The 25,757-nt window shown below is 43.3% G+C and overlaps 1 protein-coding gene across 1 annotated transcript in view; it reads left to right on the plus strand.

Moving 5' to 3' along the window:
* Positions 1-25,757, plus strand: part of USH2A (usherin) — a 3,586,186-nt gene that overhangs the window by 1,104,301 nt on the left and 2,456,128 nt on the right. The window contains exon 21 of the mRNA XM_069233891.1: positions 15,976-16,209. Within this exon, the coding sequence (XP_069089992.1) occupies positions 15,976-16,209 (234 nt within the window). The remainder of the gene's footprint in view (positions 1-15,975; positions 16,210-25,757) is intronic.

Below are 25,757 nucleotides of genomic sequence, written 5' to 3' on the forward strand. Positions count from 1 at the left end.
TTAGGTCATCAGCAATCAGGTTGCAGGCTGGATCTGGAGTGGTGGCTTGTCAACAGTTGGTTGCTGAAGCCCAAGGCCTTGGTTGGAACCTTGTGTTGCTGGTGCAGTTAGTGGCACCTGAAAGACCTCCATGGGCAGTATCACAGAATGTTCCCTGGTGGTAAAAGGGCATGTGCGTCTGCATTGGTATTACATAAGGGGCTGCGGATGCTTGTGCAGCTCCTTCTATAATACTGATAATGCTGGCACGCATTTAGCACCAGTGCTATCTCAGGAGGGTAGTCCCTCTTTTGCGTGGGGCATAGCGTACAAATGAGGGAATTTCTTTGCCTAAGCACCCATACCATGTTATGGTTGGGGGCATAAAGGCAAAGAAGCTGTCAGAAGACACACTGAAAGTGCACCACAATAGTTGGTACACTCTCAGTGTGCCCCCTGAGGAGGGAGGTTCCGTAGACCCCCCCCAGCATCCCTCTGTAGGTGGGTGCAGTTACTTACTGCACCCACCAGCAAAGGGATCTCTAATCCCTTCTCAACTTAAAGGCAAGTTGCTGCCTGCACGGTGAAATAAAAAGAAGCATTAAAGCAGCTGCTCTATATTTCACTTGAATGTGCTGTTCCCAGGGCAGCACGAGTACGCGGCTGCCCTGAAGACTGCATTCTCTGTATTAGGGTGCACTGTGCCTGCTTGTGGATGGCATACCTTTTTAAAGTTGTGCAATGGCGCAAACTGGAAAAGTGCACACTATGTGTAATAAGGGCCCGACCCGAATGGTGAAGTCAGGGTCTGTATCCAGAAAGTGCCTCTAGTTTTTCACTTGGGGTCTCGTTCTTACAGTTTCAAGGTTGGAGAAGAAAACGCTAACACCAGCAAATGGTCCACAACTTTGGAGGGGTGGGAGTTAGGATTCACTCCAGCAGAGGTCAGCATCAGGGTTCACATAGGTCCAGTTGATACTGGTCTTCTGGGCAGTTTTGCAGAAGGGCCTCTGGAGTCTTCTTGTTGTCACTGTAGCTCAAACAGGAAGTCAGCTAACTAACCCTTTGGGTTCACTTCTGGGGCCCTGCCTTCAAGGCAAGCAGATCCAATCTTCATTCAGGCTTCAGAAAGCAGAGCAATCCTTCATCTGATTCTCTACTCTTCCAAAAGTGTTCTTATTTCAGGCTCTGAGGGTGTGTCCTTTTTGCCCAGTGCCACCCGGCGTGTCAGGGACATCCCTTTGTCTTACCTTCAACTAGTTATCATCAGTTCTTCCCCTTTCCTTAGGTCTGGCTCAAATCTGTCTAGGGGAAAAACGGGCAGGTAGCCCCAGGTTTGGGCTGCAGTTGCAAGTGACAGTTCAGATATCTCCTGAAGTCAAGAAGGGGCTGGGAACAGCCCTCAGGCTATCCTTTGATACTCTAGAAGGGCAGAATATAACCACCAGGCCATCCTGCTCAGGAGATGAACACCCTTCCCAACACCCAAGCCTTTTGGTCACCTCTCTGTGAGGAATACACATCATACCACAGGAGAGCCATTATCAGTCACGTGACCCCAGACACTGGCAGAAAGGCACATTTAGTCTGGGTAGAAAATGCAACTTTCTAAAGTGGCATTTTGACTATAGTAATTTAAAACCCTACTTTATCATTAAAGAAGATTATAAATTACAATTCAAATGAGTGGAAGAAGTATAGCTCTAGCTGTTCCCATGTAAATATCACTTAATACATTTAATTACGTAACCCAGTGTTAGTCTATGGGAGAACTGGCTTTACTGCAGTGTAAAATACTGGGGGGAGTAAGGGTTCACTGCCAGAACATGAAAAACATAAGTATGCATGTCATACCTTTTACGTACCATGCACCCTGCCCTCTGAGCCTTTAGGACCTACATCTGGGTTGACTTATAAATATTACAAAGGCAGATTTTGGTCTGGCAAATTATTTATTTTGTAGGTCGAAATGAAAGTTTAAAACTGCACTACGGGCTGCAGTGGCAGGCCCTGAGACATGTTTTGCAGTGCTACTTTAGTGGGTGGCACAAGTGCTGCTGCCCTTTAGTAGCATTTAATATACAAACCCTGTGTATAAGGGACCTATAAGTAAATTACATTAGATTACAGTAAAACCTTCTGTTTGCAGTACCTCACAATGTCAGAAATGTGATGTGCTATATACCATTATTAATATTATACTTGAAGGAACACTTTCTTAGTGAGATTAAAACAGTTGGGTCAACTATTATTTGTGGCGCAATGTTATCAGCATGCCACTTCCTTAGAAGCCACATCGTGTAGACTGGCTAATTTAGCAAAAGATCCCGCCATTGGATGAAATTGTCATCGAAGAATGCCGAACGTGCTGCCATGTTGATGAAGCCCACTCAATATTAATTTTGGTATTTAGAAACACACCCCCAATGCAAGGATTTATTTCTGAATAGCAAAAAACAATGGCCCTGAAGTGCAGGGAGACTTCTCCCAGCGTGTACATTGGGTGACTTTTACTAGCATGTGCAGGCCAGTGTTTGTTTTCCCTGCTCTGAACCTCTAGGACTCTCAAAGCAGACACCCAGGGAAAACATGCACCAGGAGTATTGCCTAAACAGAACACACCTTCTAATTCATAAAAGGTGCCAACTCTGGAATAAATGGGTAATCTCCTTTGACAGACCCCAAGAGGAGTTGGCAGTAACTTAATTGTTGGTCATTCATCTATTCGCCCCATTCTAAGTAGGATGGGGTAATGTTTGTATGGCAGTGCAGGAGAACCATCTTTTTACAATGATTCTATGATCCAGTAAAGTGTAAAAGACATCATAGGTTATGTAATGTCTGAGGTGCCAGGAACAGGAAAATTAAATGTGTTACTCATCATTGACTCCTCTAATGAATGGGACGTACTTCAATGTTTTTGGTGGAATTTCCATCAGGTGGTGGCAGGTGCCAACACATTACCTATACAATTCTTCTTCTCTTCAAGGTTAAGTGTTGCTGTGACCCAGTGATTATATGGTAAATGAGACAGTTTCTACTAACTGTGTCAGGGATTGAATCACTGATCCTGTCTTTTTCAGACCTTACCCCTCCACATACTCCTTGCTTTATGAGAGCGTTATTTCATCTTTAATGATGACCATAAAGATTTTGTTCATGGCAATCACTGCTTCAATTATCTCTTGCCTGTTCTTCAACCACAGAGATTTTCTCCTTCAAGTCCATAACTGTCTGTCCACTTGGGAGAGGTTACCCTCTCGCCCAAATTAGATTCTAGTTTCAGTTCTGGAATAGTATTGTCTATATTTTTTTCTTTTTCAATCAAGTGTTTCTATTATCTGATCATTCCTTCTTGAATGGGTCACACAAGGCATAGAGATGCCTCTAGCTTATTTGGATTTCTAAGGTGGCCCCATAAGGAAGGTTGATCTACACCTTTGTGTTTTTCTTTTTAGAATCTTACATACACTCAGATGTGGAGACTGAGATAAAATTATTAAAACATGCTTTTCTAGTCCTTTTCCTCCACTCAGCACACCATAAGAGGACCCTTATAAAATCTTCTGAATATTCCCCTCTGTTTTGAAGGTATAAGTCCTCTCATTTAATCGTCTTTTAAGTATCTGGGCTGAAACTGCAAACTCCAGGTTGCTTGCTGGTACCAGATAGATAGCCACTCCGTCACCCTCCTTCATCAGAACTGTGATGCAGATCCAACAAGCAGGTGCACATTCTCACTCTGCAGGAGACCAAGAGTGGAAACCAATGGCTTCACCCTCTGTCCCTACTTCAAGCGAGGTCAGGCTGCTACCTCCTGCCTGGCACCTCCATATCCTTTCCACTTGGATGCTGCATGCTTTTCTGTTCTCCATTATGACTTAATCATTCACCTTTGTAACTCTTAAGATAAGGTGCCCATTTTGTGCCGTCATAACCAGTCAGAGAAAGGGAAAACATTTCAGTCCAAGCTAATGCTCAATACTTCATGTCAACTCCACTCTTTTTAGCATGATAATGAACTGAAAAGTTCAAAAGGTGGTGAGCATGGTTTTGATTCCTCTGCTCTTCTGGTGTCCATACACAATGATGCAATTTTTTCAGCTCTGCTGGATCTGCCAAGAACTAGGCCCCAATGGTTCCACCAATCCACCATCTTCAGTTATTACACATTTTTAACTTTATCACTGTTGTAACTGAAGCTTGTTAATTAAACAAAAATGTATCTTCTTCAATGTGCGGGGTAGGCAGCACCTGGATAATTGTATTCTGAACGCAGAGCATAAGGGTGCTGTTTAACCCCTTCGGCGCCATGGACGTAATGGTTACAGCCGTTGGCTCAGCGCTGGGGCGCTACGTACGTAAGTATTACGTCCTGGCACAGACCCCCTCCCCTGGGCAGGGATGGAAGGGGAATCCCCCCAGTGACGTCTGATGATGTCAGCACGCGCTGACCTCATCAGAGGTCACCCCCATCGCTCTGGAAGCTCAGCTTTCATTTCTCTTCTGATTTAGGGTTTTTCCTTTCATGTCTCTCTGAGCATTTCTGAAGCACAGTTGCATAGTGATCGTGCTGCAGAAATGCCCACTAAACACCAGGGACTTTGTTTTTTTTTGTAATTGTCATGAGGGGAGTGGCCCCCTGGGCAAGGATCACTCCCCAAGGGGGGCATTTTGTTATAAGGCTATTTCCCCAAGGGAGGCATTTTGTTATAAGGCCATTTCTGCCCCCCTTGGGGAGTGATCCTTGCCTAGGGGGCCACTCCCCTCATGCCTATATTAATTAGGCCCATTTGCCCCAAAGGGGGGCAGAAACCTCTAGATGCCAGGGATTGTTTACTTTTTTTTTTAAAGGTGGGGAGCGGCCCCTTCAGCAAGGGTCGCTTCCCTAGGGTCCAAATTTATTTTAGGCCATTTCTATTTTTATTAGGCCAATCTGTCCCCAATGGGGGCAAAAACCACTAGACACCAGATATTTTTTTTTTTTTTTTTTTAAAGATGGGAGCGACCCCTTAGGCAAGGGTCACTCCCCTCAGGGGGCAATTTTATTTTAGGCCATTTCTGCGGGGCAGATCGGCCTATTTCTATTAGGCCAATCTGCCCCCACTGGGGGGGTAGAAACCACTTAAGCACCAGGGATTGGTGTGTGTGTGTTTTGTTTGGGTGGGGCACCCCCTTGGGGCAAGGGTCACTCCCCATGGGGGCACATTACTGCTGGCCATTTCTGTCCCAGGAAGCCCACTAGACACCAGGGAAGATTTTGTTTCCCAAAAGAGGAGGTGGGTTATGGCCATACCTCTACCCCAGATAAATGTGGAGAAAGTTGGGACAGTTACCCCCAATCATTTCTCCGGGGGAGGGGGCAGAAAGCCTACTAGATGCCAGGGAGGAAATAAAAAAAAAATAGTGAGGTGGTGGCTACCAACCAGTTTGGGCATGGTTATGCCCCTACCCCAACTGAAGGGGTTAACAATCTTTTAGCTCACCCCCTTGCACACTAAAAGATCTTATCCAAATGGCAAGCAAGAGGACATTAGATTATTTTGGGTTTTGGTTTTACATCTGGACCATGAGAGCTTGGCTAACTCTGAAAATCGTCCCACTTGAAATGGTTGTGGGCTGCAATTTTTGGACTTTAGGATGCTGCCATGAGAAAATATCTGAGAGACCTAGACACATCTGAAAACTAAACATCTGGGTGAGTCCAGAGTGGTGTGCTTCACATGCACCCCCAAACCATTTTTTTTTACCCATTATGCCCTGCAAACCTCCAACTTTGCTTGAAATCACACATTTTCCCCACATTTTTGTGATGGAACCTTCCGGAATCTGCAGGAATCCACAAAATTCCTACCACCCAACATTGTTGCATCTATACCAATAAAAATTCTGCCCCACTTGTCAGCCTAAAAATTTTTTTTTTCAAACTGTCCTTTTGCACCCTTTGGTTTCCCCTCAAATTCAACATATTTTGGCTCTTCCCTGTCACAGGCACTTGGCCCACCTACACAAGTGAAGTATCATTTTTATCGGGAGACTGAGGGGAACGTGGTGTGGTAGGAAATTTGTGCCATTGCAGTGATCCTACACATAAATGTGATTTTTGTAGCTAAATTTGAGGTTTGCTGAGGATTCTGGGTGAGAAAACACTGGTGGATCCACTCAAGTCACAGCTCCCTGAACTCCTGCAGGTGTCTAATTTTAAGGTATGTCTGTGTTTGATAGGTTTCCCTAGATGGCTAATGAGCCCAGGACCAAAAATGCAGCTACCCACCCCTGCAAAAACCGGTTGTTTTGTAATTGATAATTTTGATGTGTCCATGTAGTGTTTTGGGGCATTTCCTGTCACAGGCATTAGGGCTACCCACACAAGTGAATACCATTTTTATCTGGAGACTTAGGGGATTGCTGGGTAGAAGGAAATTTGGGGCTCCTCTCAGATTCCAGAACTTTTTATCACCGAAATGTGAGGGAAAAAGTATATTATTTGACAAATTTTGAGATTTGCAAAGGATTCTGGGTGACAGAACCTGGTGAGAGCGCCACAAGTTACCCCATCCTGGGTTCTCCTAGGTATCTAGTTTTCAGAAATGTCTAGGTTTGCTTGGTTTTTTTAGGTGCTGGATGAGCTGGAGGCCAAAATCCAAAGCTAGGCACTTTGCAAAAAACAGGTCAGTTTTCATAAGAAAAATTGAATGTGTCCATGTTGTGTTTTGAGGCATTTCCTGTTGTGGGCACTAGGCCTACCCACACAAGTGAGGTACCATTATTTTTGGGAGACTTGGGGAAATGCTGGGTGGAAGGAAATTTGTGGCTCCTCTCAGATTCCAGAACTTTCTATCACCGAAATGTGAGGAAAAAGTGTTTTTTTTTGCCAAATCTTGAGGTTTGCGAGGGATTCTGGGTAACAGAACCTGGTGAGAGTGCCTCAAGTTACCCTATCCTGGGTTCCCCTAGGTGTCTAGTTTTCAAAAATGCACAGGTTGGTAGGTGGCGGCTTAGGTAGAGACCGAAATCCACAGCTAGGCACTTTCCAAAAAACACGTCAGTTTTCAATGTAAAAATGTGATGTGTCCATGTTGTGTTTTGGGGCGTTTCCTGTCACGGACGCTAGGCCTACCAACACAAGTGAGGTACCATTTTTATCAAGAAACTTAGGGGAATGCTGGGTGGAAGGAAATTTGTGGCTCCTCTCAGATTTCAGAACTTTCTATCACCGAAATGTGTGGAAAAAGTGGTTTTTTTTGCCACATTTTGAGGTTTGTAAAGGATTCTGGGTAACAGAACCGGGTGAGAGCCCCACAAGTTACCCCATTCAGAATTCCCCTATGTGTCTAGTTTAAAAAAATGAATGGGTTTGCTAGGTTTCCCTAGGTGCCGGCTGAGCTAGAGGCCACAATCCACAGCTAGGCACTTTGCAAAAACCACATGTGTCCATGTTGTGTTTTGGGGCATTTCCTGTCGCGGCACTAGGCCTACCCACACAAGTGAGGTACCATTTTTTATCAGGAGACTTGGGGGAATGCTGGGTGGAAGGAAGTTTGTGGCTCCTTTCAGATTCCAGAACTTAGCAGCACTGAAATGTGAGGGGAAAGTGTTTTATTTGCCAAATGTTGAGGTTTGCAAAGGATTGTGGGTAACAGAACCTGGTTAGAGCTCCACAAGTCACCCCATCCTGGATTCTCCTAGGTGCCAGTTTTAAAAAATACACCGATTTGGTAGGTTTCCCTAGGTGCTGGCTGAGCTAGAGGCCAAAATCCACAGCTAGGCACTTTCCAAAAACACATCAGATTTCAATGTAAAAATGTGATGTGTCCATGTTGCGTTTCCTGTTGCAGGCCCTAGGCCTACCCACACAAGTGAGGTACCATTTTTATTGGGAGACTTAGGGAAACACAGAATAGAAGAACAAGTGTTATTGCTCCTTGTCTTTCTCTACATTTTTTCCTTCCAAATGTAAGACAGTATGTAAAAAAGAAGTCTATTTGAGAAATGCCCTGTAATTCACATGCTAGTATGGACACAGCTGAAATTTAGTGATGTGCAAATAACCACTGCTTCTCAACACCTTGCCTTGTGCTTATTTTGGAAATATAAAGGTTTCCTTGATACCTATTTTTCACTCTTTATATTTCACCAAATAAATTGCTGTATACCCGGTATACAATGAAAACCCATTGCAAGGTGCATCTCATTTATTGGCTGTGGGCACCTAGGGTTCTTGATGAACCTACAAACCCCATATATCCCCGCAACCATAAGATACCAGCAAGTGTAACGGTATATTGCTTTAAAATTTTAAAAATCTGCCATAGCTGGAAAAGGTTATAGAAGAAAACGTGGACAGAAATTGCTCTTTTTTTACCTAAATGTTAATATTTGTTTCATTTTAGCTGTTACTTTCTGTAGGAAAACATTGAAGGATCTACACAAATAACCCCTTGCTGAGTTGAGAATTGTGTCTACTTTTCAGTAATGTTTAGCTGTCTGGGATCCAGCATTGGTTTCACACCCAATTCTGTCACTAACTGGAAGGAGGCTGAAAGCACAACAAATAGTAAAAATGGGGTATGTCCCAGTAAAATGCCAAAATTCTGTTGAAAAATGTGCTTTTCTGATTCAAATTAGCCTGTTTCTGAAAGCTGGGAAGATGGTGATTTTCAGCACCACAAACCCTTTGTTGATGCCATTTTCAGGAAAAAAAACTAAACACATGCTTTCTTCTGAAGCCCTTTTTCAAATTTTTTGAAAAAAAAAATGAAATTTTAGCTGTATTTTGCCTACTTTCTTGGTCTCCTCCAGGGGAACCCACAAACTCTGGGTACCTCTAGAATCCCTAGGATGTTGGAAAAAAGGATGCAAATTTGGCGTGGGTATCTTATGTGGACAAAAAGTTATGAAGACCTAAGCACGAACTACCCCAAACAGGCAAAAAAAAAGGCTTGGAACAGGAGGGGGAAAAGGCCTGGCAGCGAAGGGGTTAATGATCATTAGAGACTATTTCCATTGTTCTCTAGTATGTGACAATTTTTGGCCATAAAAATGAACAGTCAACTGAGCCAAATGCTGCCTGATCATCTACAAAGCAAGCAAATCATGGGCCTTTCCAAACGTGTATGGAAAAATCAGTAAAATATGCCAATAAGACACAATGATTCAGGGTATCACAGTCTGGTTGGTATCCTGTGAGACAAAACTGAAAAGGAATGGCTGGTTATGCCCAATTTTATCACTTTATAGAAACCTGGCAAATGCCTTTGCTTCAAACTCTAAGAGTGCCACCAGCCTATAACTCCTAACTAATGAGAGACCCCTTTTTAGGGTGAAGGTTTGAGTCATTCCAAAAAGCAGAAATCAATTCTGATTGAATAAATAATTAAAATACTTGGTTCCTCCAGGTAGCTCTATATTAGATGTCCCCTTTGAAAAGTTTGGCATTGGGCCCCAGGGTGCCAGATGATTAACAGCCCGTAAGAGTGTTAACCACCTAAACTACTCAGGAAGCGCATCAGTACTTCGAGTTGATAAATTGTCCCCATTTGAGCTGTCTCAAAACCTCCAGCAATGTCCTCACCCACGACTGAGCCAGAATGGCATTCTCCTGTGAGGCACAGTATAGTTTTTTAAGTTGTTGAAAAAACATAAAAATCTTTTGGAGTGCCCTTCTTTAATGGTTTTATACAGCATAACGTTGATTTTCATGAACTCCCATTTCTGACTCAAATGGCCTGTTTATGTGACATTCTTATAGGCTTAAAATTGAAATTTAAGAGTGTCTCATTGCTACTTTTACCTTGGTTTTCTGGTCCTTAATGGAAATGAGAAACCAATTTTATTGCTGATATTAACCTTTTCATTTCCCCAATGATCTTTTGTGTAAGATGTGGGCTTGGATTGAGTTAATGACACTTTCCTGTAGTGGTCCAATTCAGAGCAAATTGTAATCATTTTTATTGATACCATACTATAATTTTAAAGATCCATGTTTCAAAGAATCCTTGTCTAAAGTTACACTCAGTTAAGAAGACCCACTAAGTTGCCTATATGCTTCAACAAGGAACCCTCCTACCTAAAAGCTGTCCCATTAAAGTGACCTACTGGAAATGATCACTTTCAACCCTTGGTATAATTTCAAAATTAGAAGTGAACTTAAACAAAGACAAATAAACAAATGAGCAATTATGAAGATGAATACAGCTAGCCCTACTGTGACAGTGCATGCTGTGGCAATCAGATATTCACTGACCCTTCAGCCCTCACAATTTAAAAATACAAATTACATTTACAGTTCCTCCTCCACCATGTCCTTTTTTCAACAGTGTATTTAGGCTCTTTGACTCCCCCATGGATCATCTTACCATCCCGCTAAAATATTTTTTAATTCTCTGAGATAGAAATTCAGGTTGCAATTACCATGTAGCAAGACCCAGAATTCAAATAGCTACCAAAAGAAGATCTCAGCAAATCTAGCAATCCTCCACTATACCCTTCTTCCGATGGCCAGTGTTGACATAAGTGTTCAAAAGATTAACACTCACTGCCAGAGCACCCGTAACCTTGCTCTTAAGATTCTAAATATTTATGTATTCTTTCCCAAAGAAAATGGCAATAGTTCAAAAATATAATGCAGCTACAGCGGAAATGTAAACGCCCTTCAAAACTTGGGTATGACTTCGGCCTTTAATGCTGCAGTGCTAAATTTCTGGCAGCCTTGGAGGCTGAGCAGTTCTGCAGTCTAGGTTTCCTGGGCACAAATAATATCAAAGTGTGAAAGCAAATTATTAATATTATCTTCTCTTCAAAACTGCTTTAAATCTGTGACATTCCATGATATCCTGTGAGCTACATAATAGTGACATTATCTCACAAGCTATACTTATTATATGATATGGTGATGTTGGTATTTCACTAACCCCTTGAGTTATTAAGAGGACTGGAACAAGAGGCAATAGTTCTACCAATCCACCTCCACTCACCCTCACCCCTCTTAATCTTCGATTCATCATTGTAACCTTGGCTCCTTTGCTTAGTTTTCCAAAGAACCTTTAGCTCAACCTGGGCCTTTTTGTTACTCCTTAGTAAGGAAGAATATTTTACTGATAGTAAACAAGTGTGCGAACCTGAAGGAACAAACCCTTATGGATATGGTGATGATTTTAGATGGAAAATTTAGTCACCTCCATTTTTTATAGTGTACTTTCCTTACACAGTATTTAAAGGCTTGCCCCTCTGCAAATTACCAATTTGGACTCCTTCGGATCTCCCTATGCACACTGTTTAAAGTCAGTGAATGCAATATCTTTGGAGGTGACATTCCTTAATTCTGAGATTGCATGCTGGACTTCATGTTCCCTCTGTTCATGATGTCTTGTGAAACCTTAAAGTTCTATTGTAGATGGAAAGTAGAATTTTAGCCTGCCCCTCGAGGTAGGTGTACTGATGACTTATTAAACCTTTACTGGTCCGAAAAGCTCTGATTTAATGATTTAAAGATTCTCACACCCAATTACATTGAAACCTTGTAAAATGTATACCTCTAGCTTCTAATTTGTTTGACCCCTAGTGATCATCTCAACCATATTCTGATGACATACATTTTTTGTTATGGGTTTCTCAGAATGATTATTTGGAATTCAAAAGTGTTCTTATCTTTCATGTTACATTTATAAACATATTTTTAAACATATTTTTATTCTTTTAGTCTTAACTCTATTTTATATGTCACAAAGGAGTCCTAATGGCTTTTCATATGCCTAAAACAAACTTTAATGTAGACCAAACTGCAGAGAAAGCTTGAGGGTGGAACATGCATGTCAAAGCAGTTGTTCACAAATAAAAGCCCAAGGGTTAGGAAAACTCTCTGGACATGATTCACTAAAGTAAAAGTACACATGTGTGTGAGTTTAAACTTTTTCAGTATTCACAAAACTGCTTTTTATTTGTAAGTTTAAAAGTGCAGAGACACTCCAGTTGGGGCGGAGAAAAAAAAAAGATAGGACAAGCCTAAGCCTTATCTACTTTTAAACTGAGATGGACCAATCGGACTGAACATAACAACATAACCATGCATTTGTATTCCTCACTCACCCCATGAGATCTTCAGGTGCTATTTCTAGCTTACAGACATAAACAAATACTGGGTTTTGAGTAGGCATAAAGAGTGCCTCAAAGTTGGAAGATGGATGTCTAGTGGGCTGATCAGTATACCTTCAAACCTGCAACAATGTTTAAAACACTTAAGGGAGTTTTGTGCTACTAGTCATATATGTTGCTTGTTTCCAGTGAGATTCAGACACCAAAGGGGTACTGTTAGAAATGGGGTCTCCAGTTGGCAGTCAGTTTGCACCGTGTCCAAGTAGGGACCCTCACTCTCGCCAGGCTGAGGGAGTCACACACCTAAGATAACCCCTGCTCACTCCCTTGAATAGCTTGGCACAAGCAGTCAGGCTTATCTCAGAGGCAATGTGTTAAGTATTTGTATACACACACACGAATACACACACACACACAGTAACACAGTGAAAACACAACAAAGAGACAACAAAAGTACTCCACATCAGTGTAGAAAAATAGCCAATACTTAGCTGACTAAAACAAGATCAACACAACAAAAATCCAACATACACAAGAATAGGTATGAATTTTCAAATATTAAACACCAGTATAGCACTTAGTAATGCAATAGCTCCAACTGGGGCTATCACTAAGTCTTTGACTGAGTTGTTCTTAACAGTTGAACACCACTCGCAAGGGAGTGCGCGCTGGTCACCGAGTCTTACAGACCCCCAGCTAAAGTACCTTTGAAAACGATGAAAGAAAGATGTTGCACAGAGTTGGGGAGATGAGGCGTCACTGGAACTGGTGTGGCGTCGGTTCCTTACTATTACCGGGGAGGTGAGGCATCAGTTCCTAACTGTAAGGCAGGTGAAGTGAGGCGTCTGTTCCTTCTGGTTGCAGGTGAGATGATGTAACGCCAGTGGTGAAGCGCCAGTTCCTTACAGTCCGACAGGGTCAATGAATCCAGCAGGTCAGGAAGTGCGGCGTTGACTTTGCGGTATTGTCATCACGCCATTGGGCCACAGGTACAGAGGCAGAGTCAGGTGTCCTAGACTTTGGGGACACGACAATCAAGACTCACGCTGTGGCAGGACTTTGGAGGCGCTGCAGCAGCATCGGGCCTGTGGCATTTGTCATGGTCATTGCACTCAACAGGGACCACGGCTCCTGGTGCAGGTAGCAGCGCGAAGTCAGACAGCGATGCCTGATTTGAAGTCACTCTGGAGTCGATGCACTTGGTTTCTTCTTGATTTCACCAGGACTCACTTCCAAGGGCCCAGTAACTGCATTTGGCACCAGTTGGCAAGTCAGGACTCTCAGCAAGAAAGGCCATGTGCTTGCAGGTGAAGTGTTTGATGTCCCTGAGAATTCACAAGAGGCAAGCTCAGTTCAAGCCCCTGGAGATCCTTGGAAAGCAGGATGTAAAAAAACAAAGTCCAGTATTTCACTCCTAGGGCAGAAGTAGCAGCAGCAGGCCAGCACAGCAAAGCAACAGCTAGAGTGGCAGGTCCTCCTCAAGCATCCAGATCTTCTCCCAGGCAGAATGTCCTTAGTTCAGAAGTGTTCTGAAGTTGTGGAGTCAATTGTGTAGTCAGCAGTCCAATACTTATACTCATTTCTGCCTTTGAAATAGGCAGATTTCAAAGGAAAGTCTTTGTAGTGCACAAGACCGTGCCACTCCCTATCCTGGCCCCAGACACACACCGGGGGTTGGAGACTGCTTGGTGTAAGGACAGGCACAGCCCTATTCAGGTGCAAGTGTCAGCTCCTCCCTCCACTCTAGCCAAGGAAAAACCATCAGAATATGCAGAACACACCTCAAGTCCCTTTGTGTAACTATCTAAAGTGAATTCACAAACAGCCCAACTGCCAGTCTGACCCAGATGTGTATTCCTCAGCCAGACAGAGGCACACAGGGGTTAAGCAAAAAAATGCCCACTTCATAAAAGTGGCATTTTCAAACTTACAATCTAAAAACCAACTTCACAAAAAGATGTATTTTTAAATTGTGAGTTCAGTGACCCCAAACACCATATCTCTATCTGCTCCCAATGTTACTCTACGGTAGAGATAGGCCTTGAAATAGTGAAAAACGAATTTAGTGGTATTTCACACTCAGGACATGTAAAACATACTAATACATGTCCGACCTTTTAAATACATTGCACCCTGCCCATGAGTCTGCCTTGGGCCTACCTCAGGGTTGACTTACATGTAGTAAAAGGGAAGGTTTGGGCCTGGTAAGTGGGTGCACTTGCCAGGTCAAACTGGCAGTTGAAATCTGCCCACATAGACACTGCAGTGGCAGGTCTGAGACATCTTTACAGGGATACTCATGTGGGTGGCACAGTCAGTGCGGCAGGCCCACTAATAGCATTTGATTTACAGACCTTAGACGCCCTTAGTGCACTTTACTAGGGACTTACTAGTATATCAAATATACCAATTATGGAGAAAACACAACACCAACCCAATTTTAGATAGAGAGCACTTGCTTTTTTAGCACTGGTCAGCAGTGGTAAAGTGCCCAGAGTCCTAAAGCCAGGAAAAATGAATTTCAGCACAGGATCATAACAGGAGGTCAGAAGCCAAAACTACAGGGGAAACCATGCCAAGAGCTGACAGGTCTAACAGGTACGGTTACTAAAAAGTAAAGCAAGTCATACAGAAATGAAAGTTGCTGTATTGCATTGTGCTGAAATGAGACAGCAGTTTAGATCTATTAAAATAACTATTGCTCTCTTCCCCAGTGCTGGCTCTCCTTAAAGCTGCTTAGCTTCATGAGCCCACCTTTACACAGGTCAAATGTAGAACAATGCCTCTTTTTACATGATCACAAGATTTCTTTTGGACTGATGTTGCTGGTGTTTGCACTCTGTGCACTTGGACTCTACTAACCACACTCCAGTGTATGCGCTCTGATCCCTAAAACATGTTGAAAGTTGCTATACTCCTAATTGGCATATTTAACCTACCTATAAACCCCTAGTATAGAGTACAAAGTGTACGCAGTGCCTATAGGTTAAATTGTCACTAATGGACTGCAACACCCATTGTGCCACACACTGTGTTGGCAGTGCAAACATGGTTGCCAGCCTATCATTCTAGCCTGGCTGTGCAGTTTTAAAACTGTAAACTCAACCTGCCAAAATAACATGCCTAAACCTTCCTTTTAAATGTTACTATGCCACTCGTATTAGGCCTTATTGTCCATTATTCAGAGTGCATGGTATTTAAAAGTAAAACAGGTGAATGTTTAATGTTAGGCAAGTCCTTATGGTGAAATGCTCCAAAAGCTATTTTCACTGTAGCAGGATTGGCTGGTCCATAGGAAAATAATCTGTTTCTGCTGAAAAACTGCTACAAATATAATATTCACACTTGTTAACATATTTATTACAAGCCCAGTTCACAGGTGAAGGTGGATTTGTAATAAATATTTAGAAAATTTACCTTTTCCGTGCCTAAAGGCTCTGGAGTCCCACGTACATGATCTTCAACTGTCCCCTGGCAGCTGAAGAGCCCCCTTGATGAAAAGTGGAAACTGTTCTGAGAGCAGACCAAATAAATGCCTTGGGTGTGGGGAGATTTCCTGTTCCTCTGACTGGATGACCATCTGGGCTGTGCTCATGAACATGAATAACTTTAAACAGACCTACCATGCCACAGCAAATGTTAGCTGACACCTGGGCAGGGCCCTTCTTTGTTCCTCAGTCAGACAGACACCAAATCCCAAATGGGAGAGGTTTGCAGGTAAAGTCACAGAACAAAGTGAACTGCGCTGCCTAAAACAGCTTCTACTCATCCTAATGTTGTATTATTTATTTTGTTGTATTTGTGTTGATAAGTTAGGTCACAATCAACTGTTATGAATAGATGGAAATATCTTAAATTTCTAAAACAATGTTTCGCTAACGAGCACTGTTCAATAATGTTTAGCTCCACAGAAATTGAGACCACCTCAAGTGGAAGGAATCAACAGCACAGGGTTGAAGATAATGTGGAGTGCTCCAGAGGAACTAAATGGACCTCCTCCTAAGTACCAATTGGAAAGGATGGATGTGTCAATAAGACCACCACAGCACCAAGAGGTCTCTAAAGGAATCCGATTTCCAGGTCATGGTTACTACAGATTTCCAGCTTCCACACTTCCTTTCAATACGTATTTCACAGGTACGTTATTTACTTATCCTACTGTGTATCGACGTCCTTTGTACAAAAGTTCTAAGTTAGTGTGCTTTTATTGAACTTCCTTTTTCTGAGTGAGAAAAAAGAATGTTTAAAGACGTTGTTTGTAAATGGGCAGATTCCACAGTCTCTTTGCTGTATTGAAAGTAAACAGTTCTGTACTGATAAAAGTTTACTTTTTGAATGTTAGGATGGCCCCATGGGCCAGGCACTGTCTTTGTTTTTTTTTGTTTTTTTCTTTGTCCTCATCCACCTAGCCGGCAACAAGATATCTCCTCGGGGGCCTCCTCTTACGGGTCAATTAGTTTGTATTCAATCTACCCTTAGAGGCTCATGACCGGAATAGTTCACGTCTCTGATTAGTGAAAATCAGGACCAACAGTTAGTGTAATCATAGGACAACCAAATTATTGCCTTTCTAGCCACCTTTTTAGTGGGCTCCAATTTTTTTTTTCTTGTTCTCCCCCTTGTTCACCCTTACATCCAACATTAAGTTATAAATTAGAGAGTCTTTCCACTCGCTACATGTGGGAGGGGAAGTGCTAATCTACCTCCTGCATATCTCTCTCCTGGCCAAATCATTATATAGAAATGCAGTTAAGCATTGTCCCTACTTAGCCTTGCTGAGTCCAGAAAACATGCAAAAATAACCAAAAGGGGGCTTACCTGGCAGTCTATCAGTAAGATGTTATTAATTGTTTCACCAACCTCCTTCCAAAACCAGGTGAGCTGTGGGCACTCAAAAAACATATGTACGTCGTCCACAGAATCCAAGCCACATTTCTTTACAGCTGATCGAGTTACGTTGCTTCCATTTGGATAACTTCTCTGGGATCCTGAAGGCCCTTTGGATTGAGAACAAGTGTTTCCTGCTTAAATGGGTGGGTTTGACTGTAGAATACAAAAAAGTAATAGATACTTCCCATAATTCTATTATCTGTGATCCTGGCAAGTAATCTCTCCAGATTTCCTCTGGCATATTGAATTCACTGTCTACGTCTTCCATCAATGTCCAGTACCATGTCGCCAGTTCTTTCTTCCGTGGGTCATCCTGGCAGAGTAGCTCCTCCACTTCGTTTGAGCAACCTACCTCCTCTTTCACACAACTCCCCAGCTTATTATTTGGAGATACTTAAATTTAGAGAGCTTCCCCTCCATCTGTATATAAAGATCCTCATACGATATCAACTCCCTGTCATTGAACAGTTGCTCCTACTGAAAAAACTCTGCCTCTTTCAGAGGTATGGCTAGATTATCCTTAGTCCATTCCGGTGAACCCGGAGAGTCCCAGAGGGGCGCGTATTCACTATAGTATGGCAAGTTGGTGGCCTTCCTTATTCCATACCACTGCTTTGCAGAGTCCTGCAGAATTTTAAATCTCACTTTCTCAAAGTATTTAAGCTCTCCAAATTTGTATAGAAATCGCACCTGTATTCCATAACTAACTTCCATCATTACTTTTAGGATCTGCCCCAGCTAGGTAGCCCCTGACCCATTCATCGCCCCACCCATGTTCTTAATAAAGAGCGCCCAAGCATAGAATTGGAGATCAGGCAGTGCTAGCCCACCTTTCTCTTTCCTTCTCAATTTCTTCCATGCAATATGTACACCCTTTGAGGCCCATATAAAGCTTCTAATTTTGCCCTGTAGATTACTTAACCACTCTTTGTTGTACTTTAAAGGCACTGCATTGAAAATAAACAACAGGATGGGTAGTATCATCATTTTGACCAGGTTAACCCTCTCTGAAATAGTGAAAGGTAGATTTTCCCAATTCTTCATTAACTTTCAGGAGTCATTCAAAACCTTCATGAAGTTGATTTCTACCATTTTCTCTATATCATGGTTTATCGTAATACCCAGATATTTCAACTCACTCTTAATTGGAACTCCCTCTGCCTGCATGTTCCAAACGATAATTTCAGTTTTTCCTTTGTTAAGTGCATACTCAGCAATCTCCCCAAATGTATTCGTCTGTTCTTCTGAGGCTGGTAATGTTTGCTTTAAATTTGTAGTATAAAATCAGGTAATCTGCATACTAGGCTACATTCCTGCACCAGTTCCCACACTTAAACAGAGATATTCTCTGCTCTCTTCTGATTTTACAAGCCAGGGGTCTCTATAAACAGATTAACTAACAGTGGGGATAGTGGACACCCCTGCCTGGTTCCTCTTCTGATTTTAAAGGAGCGAGTTAGGGTGCCATTAACCAGGACTTTTGCAGTTGGGTCTTGGTACATCTTCTGTAATAACATAAATATAATAAACTTCCCTCCCAAATTAAAATCTTCACAAACGGTATTCAAGTACACCCAGTTAACTCTGTCAAAAGCCTTTGTGGCGTCAATCGTTACTAAAGCAAAAGGTTCCTTGCATGAATTAGCTGTCTATTAGGCTTATCAGGCTGTGTGTCAGTTCATGCATATATCTGCCTTTTAGGAACCCTTTATGATTTTCCTGTATAACACTACCTATAACACCCTCTAGTCTGTCTGCCAGGACTTTTGTCAAGAAAACTTCCGCCCCATCTCCCTTCTGCCTTTCCCAGCCAAAGTATTAGAGAAGACCGTCAACAAACAGCTGACCACCTTCCTGGAAGACAACAACCTGCTCGACCCCTCACAGACCGGATTCCGAACCAACCACAGCACTGAAACCGCCCTCATCTCAGTCACAGACGACATCAGAACCCTGATGGACAACGGTGAAACAGTCGCCCTCATTCTTCTTGACCTCTCGGCTGCCTTTGACACCGTCTGTCACCGTACCCTAATCACCCGCCTCCGCTCCACCGGGATCCAAGACCAGGCCCTGGACTGGATCGCCTCCTTCCTCGTAAACCGCTCCCAAAGAGTCTACCTCCCTCCGTTTCGCTCAGAACCCACTGAGATCATCTGCGGCGTACCTCAAGGCTCATCACTCAGCCCGACACTCTTCAATGTCTACATGAGCCCCCTCGCTAACATCGTACGCAAGCACGACATCATCATCACCTCCTACGCCGACGACACCCAACTTATACTCTCCCTCACCAAGGACCCCGCCAGCGCCAAGACCAACCTACAAGAGGGTATGAAGGACGTCGCAGATTGGATGAGGCTCAGCCGCCTAAAGCTGAACTCTGAAAAAACTGAAGTCCTCATCCTCGGCAACACCCCGTCCGCCTGGGACGACTCCTGGTGGCCCACGGCCCTCGGCACCGCACCGACCCCCGCAGACCACGCCCGCAACCTCGGCTTCATCTTGGACCCCCTTCTCACCATGACCAAGCAAGTCAACGCCGTGTCCTCCGCCTGCTTCCTCACCCTCCGCATGCTCCGCAAGATCTTCCGCTGGATCCCCGCCGACACCAGAAAAACCGTGACCCACGCCCTCGTCACGAGCCGCCTGGACTACGGCAACACCCTCTACGCTGGGACCACCGCCAAACTCCAAAATCGCCTGCAACGCATTCAAAACGCCTCAGCCCGCCTCATCCTCGACGTACCCCACAACAGCCACATCTCCGCACACCTGAGACACCTGCATTGGCTCCCAGTCAGCAAAAGGATCACCTTCCGACTTCTCACCCACGCACACAAAGCCCTCCACGACAAGGGACCGGAATACCTCAACAGACGGCTCAACTTCTACGTCCCCACCCGCCCCCTCCGCTCCTCTGGCCTCGCACTCGCCGCCGTCCCTCGCATCCGACGCTCTACGGCGGGTGGGAGATCTTTCTCCTTCCTGGCGGCCAAGACCTGGAACTCCCTCCCCACCAGCCTCAGGACCACCCAGGACCACTCCGCTTTCCGGAGACTCCTAAAGACCTGGCTGTTCGAGCAGCGATAACCACCCCCTTTGTCCCTAGCGCCTTGAGACCCGCACGGGTGAGTAGCGCGCTTTATAAATGCTAATGATTTGATTTGATTTGATAATTTAACAGAGAAATCAGCCTATATGAATTGCAACTCTTGGGATCCTTCCCTAGCTTTAGGATTAATGTGATAATAGCTTCCTTCCAGGAGGGAGGCAGTGTACCACCTTCGTCTAAAACGTTAGTGCACAGATCCACTAATTTTTTTGTAGTGCTGCCTCCTAACATTCTATAAATTTCAAAGGGTAACCCATCTGGACCTGTCGCATTCCCTAGCATCCCGGACTGTATAGCGCACTCTAGTTCAACCAGCGCTATCTGTTCATTCAGAACTTTGTTGTCTTCCTCACCCAAAGCTGCCAGATCAAGATCTTTTAGCCATGACTTAACCGCCCCAGATGACACCTCTTGATTCTCTGAATAAAGTTCCTTAAAGTAATCCTGGATAGATTCCCCAATCTCCCCATTACTCCTGCAGATATCCCCTGATTTTTTACCATAGATTTCTACCACCTTATTGCTATCCAAGTTTGTCTTTAGTTTTCAGGTTAACAACTTCCAGGAGTTTTCTCCATATTCAAAATGGACCACTCTGTTTGCTTCAAATCTTGCCTTAACTGTCTTATCTATTACAGCTACAAGCTCCTGCCTTAGATCTTGATGTAGCTTATGCAATTTTTCAGTCCCCCCATCTTCATGATGCAGAAGTATCAACTCTGGCTCTTCCTGTTGTAAGCGCTCTTCCAGTTGCCTAATCTCTTCTTTATAAGCCTTCCTTTTAATGGAGGATACTTTTATCAGTCTACCTCTCAGAAAAGCCTTAAAGGCATCCCAAACTATAGCTGGTGATGATGATCCAACATTGGGACTAAAAAGCTCTTCTGCGTCCACTCTCAGATCTCCTACAATATTCTCATCCAGTAATAGACTCCTATCCAGTGTCCACCTACTCTGAGTCTCCCTCCCCTGTAAACGGATACTCAAACTTACTGCTGAATGATCAGATATATGGGCCCCAACATATACTACTTCCTCAACACAATCCCTCAAACTTCCGTCTACTAAGACATAATCAATCCTAGATTGTAAATGGGCAGATTCCACAGTCTCTTTGCTGTATTGAAAGTAAACAGTTCTGTACTGATAAAAGTTTACTTTTTGAATGTGAGGACGGCCCCATGGGCCAGACACTATATTATTTTTTTTCTTTGTCCTCATCCACCTAGCCGGCAAGAAGATATATCCTCGGGGGCCTCCTCTTTGTGGTCGATTAGTTCGTATTCAATCTATCCTCGGAGGCTCCTGTCCGGAATAGTCCACGTCTGATTAGTGAAAATTTAATAGCTCGCCCCCGGAGCCTTTCCAGGACCAACAGTTAGTGTAATCATAGGACAACCAAATTATTGCCTTTCTAGCCACCTTTTTAGTGGCCTCCAAAATGTATTTTTCTTGTTCTCCCCTTGTTCACCCTTACATCCAACGTTAAGTTATAAATTAGAGAGTCTTTCCACTCGCTACATGTGGGTGGGGAAGTACTAATCTACCTCCTGCATATCTCTCTCCTGGTCAAATCATCGTATAGAAAAGCGCACTCTAGTTCAACCAGTGCTATCTGTTCATTCAGAACTTTGTTGTCTTCCTCCCCCAAAGCTGCCAGATCAAGATCTTTTAGCCATGACTTAACCATCCCAGATGACACCTCTAGATTCTCTGAATAAAGTTCCTTAAAGTAATCCTGGATAGATTCCCAAATCTCCCCATTACTCCTGCAGATATCCTCTGATTTTTTACCATAGATTTCTACCACCTTATTCCTAACCAAGTTTGTCTTTAGTTTCCAGGTTAACAATTTCCCGCAGTTTTCGCCATATTCAAAATGGACCACCCTGTTTGCTTCAAATCTTGCCTTAACTCTCTTATCTATTACAGCTACAAGCTCCTGCCTTAGATCTTGATGTAGCTTATGCAATTTTTCAGTCCCCCCATCTTCATGATGCAGAAGTATCAACTCTGGCTCGAAGGCTTGGCTCTTCGAGCAGTAGCAGCACCCTCCCCCCGACCCCAGCGCCTTGAAACCCTCACGGGTATGTAGCGCGCTTTACAAATTGATTGATTGATTCCTGTTGTAAGCGCTCTTCCAGTTGCCTAATCTCTTCTTTTTAAGCTTTCCTTTTAATGGAGGATCAGGGGTGTGGAATTTATTAAAATATCTACTTGTCCAAGGGACAGGTTGCTTCTCAAATCTACTTGTCCTGTAAAAAGATCTACTTGTCCCTTTGGTGCCATGTAGTGTGGCGACAAATTATGGCAGCAATTAATAGCCTCTCTGATTATGCCAGGGCTACTACCATAGTAGGGCTTGAATACTTGGAGTTTCAATCCCTACTGTAGCAATTTCCTTATTTTGCCACCTTTCTGCAGATCTGCATACTGGGGCTGGAGGAAGCAGTAAGCAATAGTTTCAGGGCTGGAATGCCTTTGAGTCTGCAAACCTACTAACCTGCATGTTTTAAAGATTTTTACCAGCTTCTCTCTAATATTTTTCCATAATAAGAAAGGTTGGACATTTACTCCTGACAATGGCAGAATTAGAACTTCTTCCAGGGTTGGGAAGAAAGTGGCTGGAGGGAAAATGAACTTGCAAATGCTCAATAGATTTTCACATGAGCAAATCTACACATCGTATTTACCCATGCTAAAATACAGTTCACAAATATTTTATAGGGGTACGACATATACCATGGGTGCACTTTTGTGACTTTCTTTAAGAATTTGGGGCCACATGTAGGTAGGTTCAGATTTGTGACCTGCAAATTGCGAGTCGCAAATCCGAATGAAGGATGGTGTCCTTGACACCATCTGTGATTCGCAAGGGCTTTGCAAATGCCCACCTCATGAATAATCAGGAGGTGGGTCGCAATTTGCGACCCCCTCGCGAATGGTGGCCTGCTGGAGACAGCAGACCACCATGTCTGTGACTGCTTTTCAATAAAGCAGTTTTTTTTGTTTGTTTTTGTAATGCAGCCCGTTTTCCTTAAAGGAAAACGAGATGCATAACAAAAATGAAAAATGAAACGTTTTCGTTTCATTTTTTCAGAGCAGGCAAGTGGTCCGCAGGACCAGGACCACTGCCTGCTCTGAAAAAATGTTTACAGTGACATTCACAATGGGGAAGGGGTCCCATGGGGATCCCTTCCCTTTTGCGAAAGTGTTAGCACCCATTTGAAATGGGTGCAAACTGCGATTGGTTTGCGCCCGCGTTCGCGGTCACAAAACAATCCTACATTGCACTGCGAGTTGCAATTAGGAAGGGAACACCCCTTACTAATTGCGAGTCGCAAACCCGTTTTGTGATTCGGTAACCAGGTTACTGAATCGCAAAACAGGGTTTGTGCATCGCAATGTGCTTTTTGCATGTCGCAAACAGCGAAAGTCGCTGTTTGCGACATGCAAAAACCTACCTACATGTGGGTCTTGGTCCCTAATTAGGTCTGGTATTAACAAAGACATTTTGTTTTTATTAAACTTCTATTTCTCTCTCTTTCGGCTGGCTTTACTGTGAGTGATCGCATTCTGCTCTTCCACAAGGAGCATATTGCCACACAAAGTAGTTTTGTTCAGTGTCAGGAACTACAGTGGCAATCAGTGACGTAACGAAACTGGAGGGTGCCCCTTTGCAAAGAACATGGAGGAGCCCCCTCTCCAGACTCACTCAGGGCAGGTGCTGTGCTGGAGGGGCCCCCTGGAGGGTGGCTGTGGGGCCTTTGTTATGCCGCTGGTGGCAACGTGTGCTTTAAGAGTTCAAAAACTTTTTGGGGGGTTTTGCCAATGTTTGTTACAATGTTGAGGGCCTGGTAGCTCCCACAACAATAAAGTGTTACAAAAGCCATGTCAAAACAAGACACGCATTGATGAAACTAAAAGACTTATAAAAATATGTTAGATCAGTTGGCTTTGTCAGTGTTTGTTTATTTTCATGCTTCCCATAATCGTGTTGAAAATGGTTACACTGATTTTCCATTAGAAATATTTTTGGGAAATACTAGCATGCATCAACACATTTTACTAAATGACACTTCATTTGCATATAATCAGAGAGCATTCTGGGAGCATTATACTTAGCCTAAACTTTTCAAACGTGTGTACACGTTTTTTGTTTTTGTACTGGAACCAACGTCAGTAGTGAAGTGTGACCTTAAAACATTTATTTACAGCACTCACCCTAATAATGAAGGCTTTCAAATAATGAACCATAAATACAAGTTTGAACAGCATTATCTTTTGGAAACACATTACCTCAACTACAGAGAATTCCACTCTCTGTAAACAAGCAGCCAAAGGGTTTGTGCTGCAGGGGGTTGGGCCTACTTGTCCCAAGGACAAAGTAAACATAAAAACTTGTTGCCCTTGACCCCAAACAAGATGTCCCGGGTGTCGGGAGATAGGAATTCCACATCCCTGAGGATACTCTTATCAGTCTACCTCTCAGAAAAGCCTTAAAGGCATCCCAAACTATAGCTGGTGATGATGATCCAACATTGGGACTAAAAAGCCCTTCTGCGTCCGCTCTCAGATCTCCTACAATCTTCTCATCCAGTAATAGACTCCTATTCAGTGTCCACCTACTCTGAGTCTCCCTCCCCTCTAAATGGATACTCAAACTTACTGCTGAATGATCAGAAATATGGGCCCCAACATATACTACTTCCTCAACACAATCCGTCAAACTTCCGTCTACTAAGACATAATCAATCCTAGATTGTAAATGTGCAGATTCCACTGTCTCATTGCTGTATTGAAAGTAAGCAGTTCTGTACTGATAAAAGTTTACTTTTTTAATGTGAGGACGGCCCCATGGGCCAGGCACTGTCTTTGTTTAGTTTTTTTCTTCTTTGTCCTCATCCGCCTAGCTAGCAACAAGATATCTCCTCGGGGGCCTCCTCTTTGTGGTCGATTAGTTCGTATTCAATCTACCCTTAGAGGTTCCTGTCCGGAATAGTCCACGTCTCTGATTAGTGAAAATTTAATAGCTCGCCCCCAGAGCCTTTCCAGGACCAACAGTTAGTGTAATCATAGGACAACCAAAATATTGCCTTTCTAGACACCTTTTTAGTGGGCTCCAAAATTAATTTTTCTTGTTCTCCCCCTGTTCACCCTTACATCCAACGTTAAGATATAAATTAGAGAGTCTTTCCACTCGCTACATGTGGGAGGGGATGTACTAATCTACCTCCTGCATATCTCTCTCCTGGTCAAATCATCATACAGAAAAGCGCACTCTAGTTCAACCAGCGCTATCTGTTCATTCAGAACTTTGATGTCTTCCTCCCCCAAAGCTGGCAGATCAAGATCTTTTAGCCATGACTTAACCATCCCAGATGACACCTCTAGATTATCTGAATAAAGTTCCTTTAAGTAATCCTGGATAGATTCCCAAATCTCCCCATTACTCCTGCAGGTATCCCCTGATTTTTTACCATAGATTTCTACCACCTTATTCCTAACCAAGTTTGTCTTTAGTTTCCAGGTTAACAATTTCCCGCAGTTTTTTCCATATTCAAAATGGACCACCCTGTTCTGCTTCAAATCTTGCCTTAACTCTCTTATCTATTACAGCTACAAGCTCCTGCCTTAGATCTTGATGTAGCTTATGCAATTTTTCAGTCCCCCCATCTTC

This window comes from Pleurodeles waltl, chromosome 5 (assembly GCF_031143425.1).
Source record: "Pleurodeles waltl isolate 20211129_DDA chromosome 5, aPleWal1.hap1.20221129, whole genome shotgun sequence".
NCBI lineage: Eukaryota > Metazoa > Chordata > Amphibia > Caudata > Salamandridae > Pleurodeles > Pleurodeles waltl.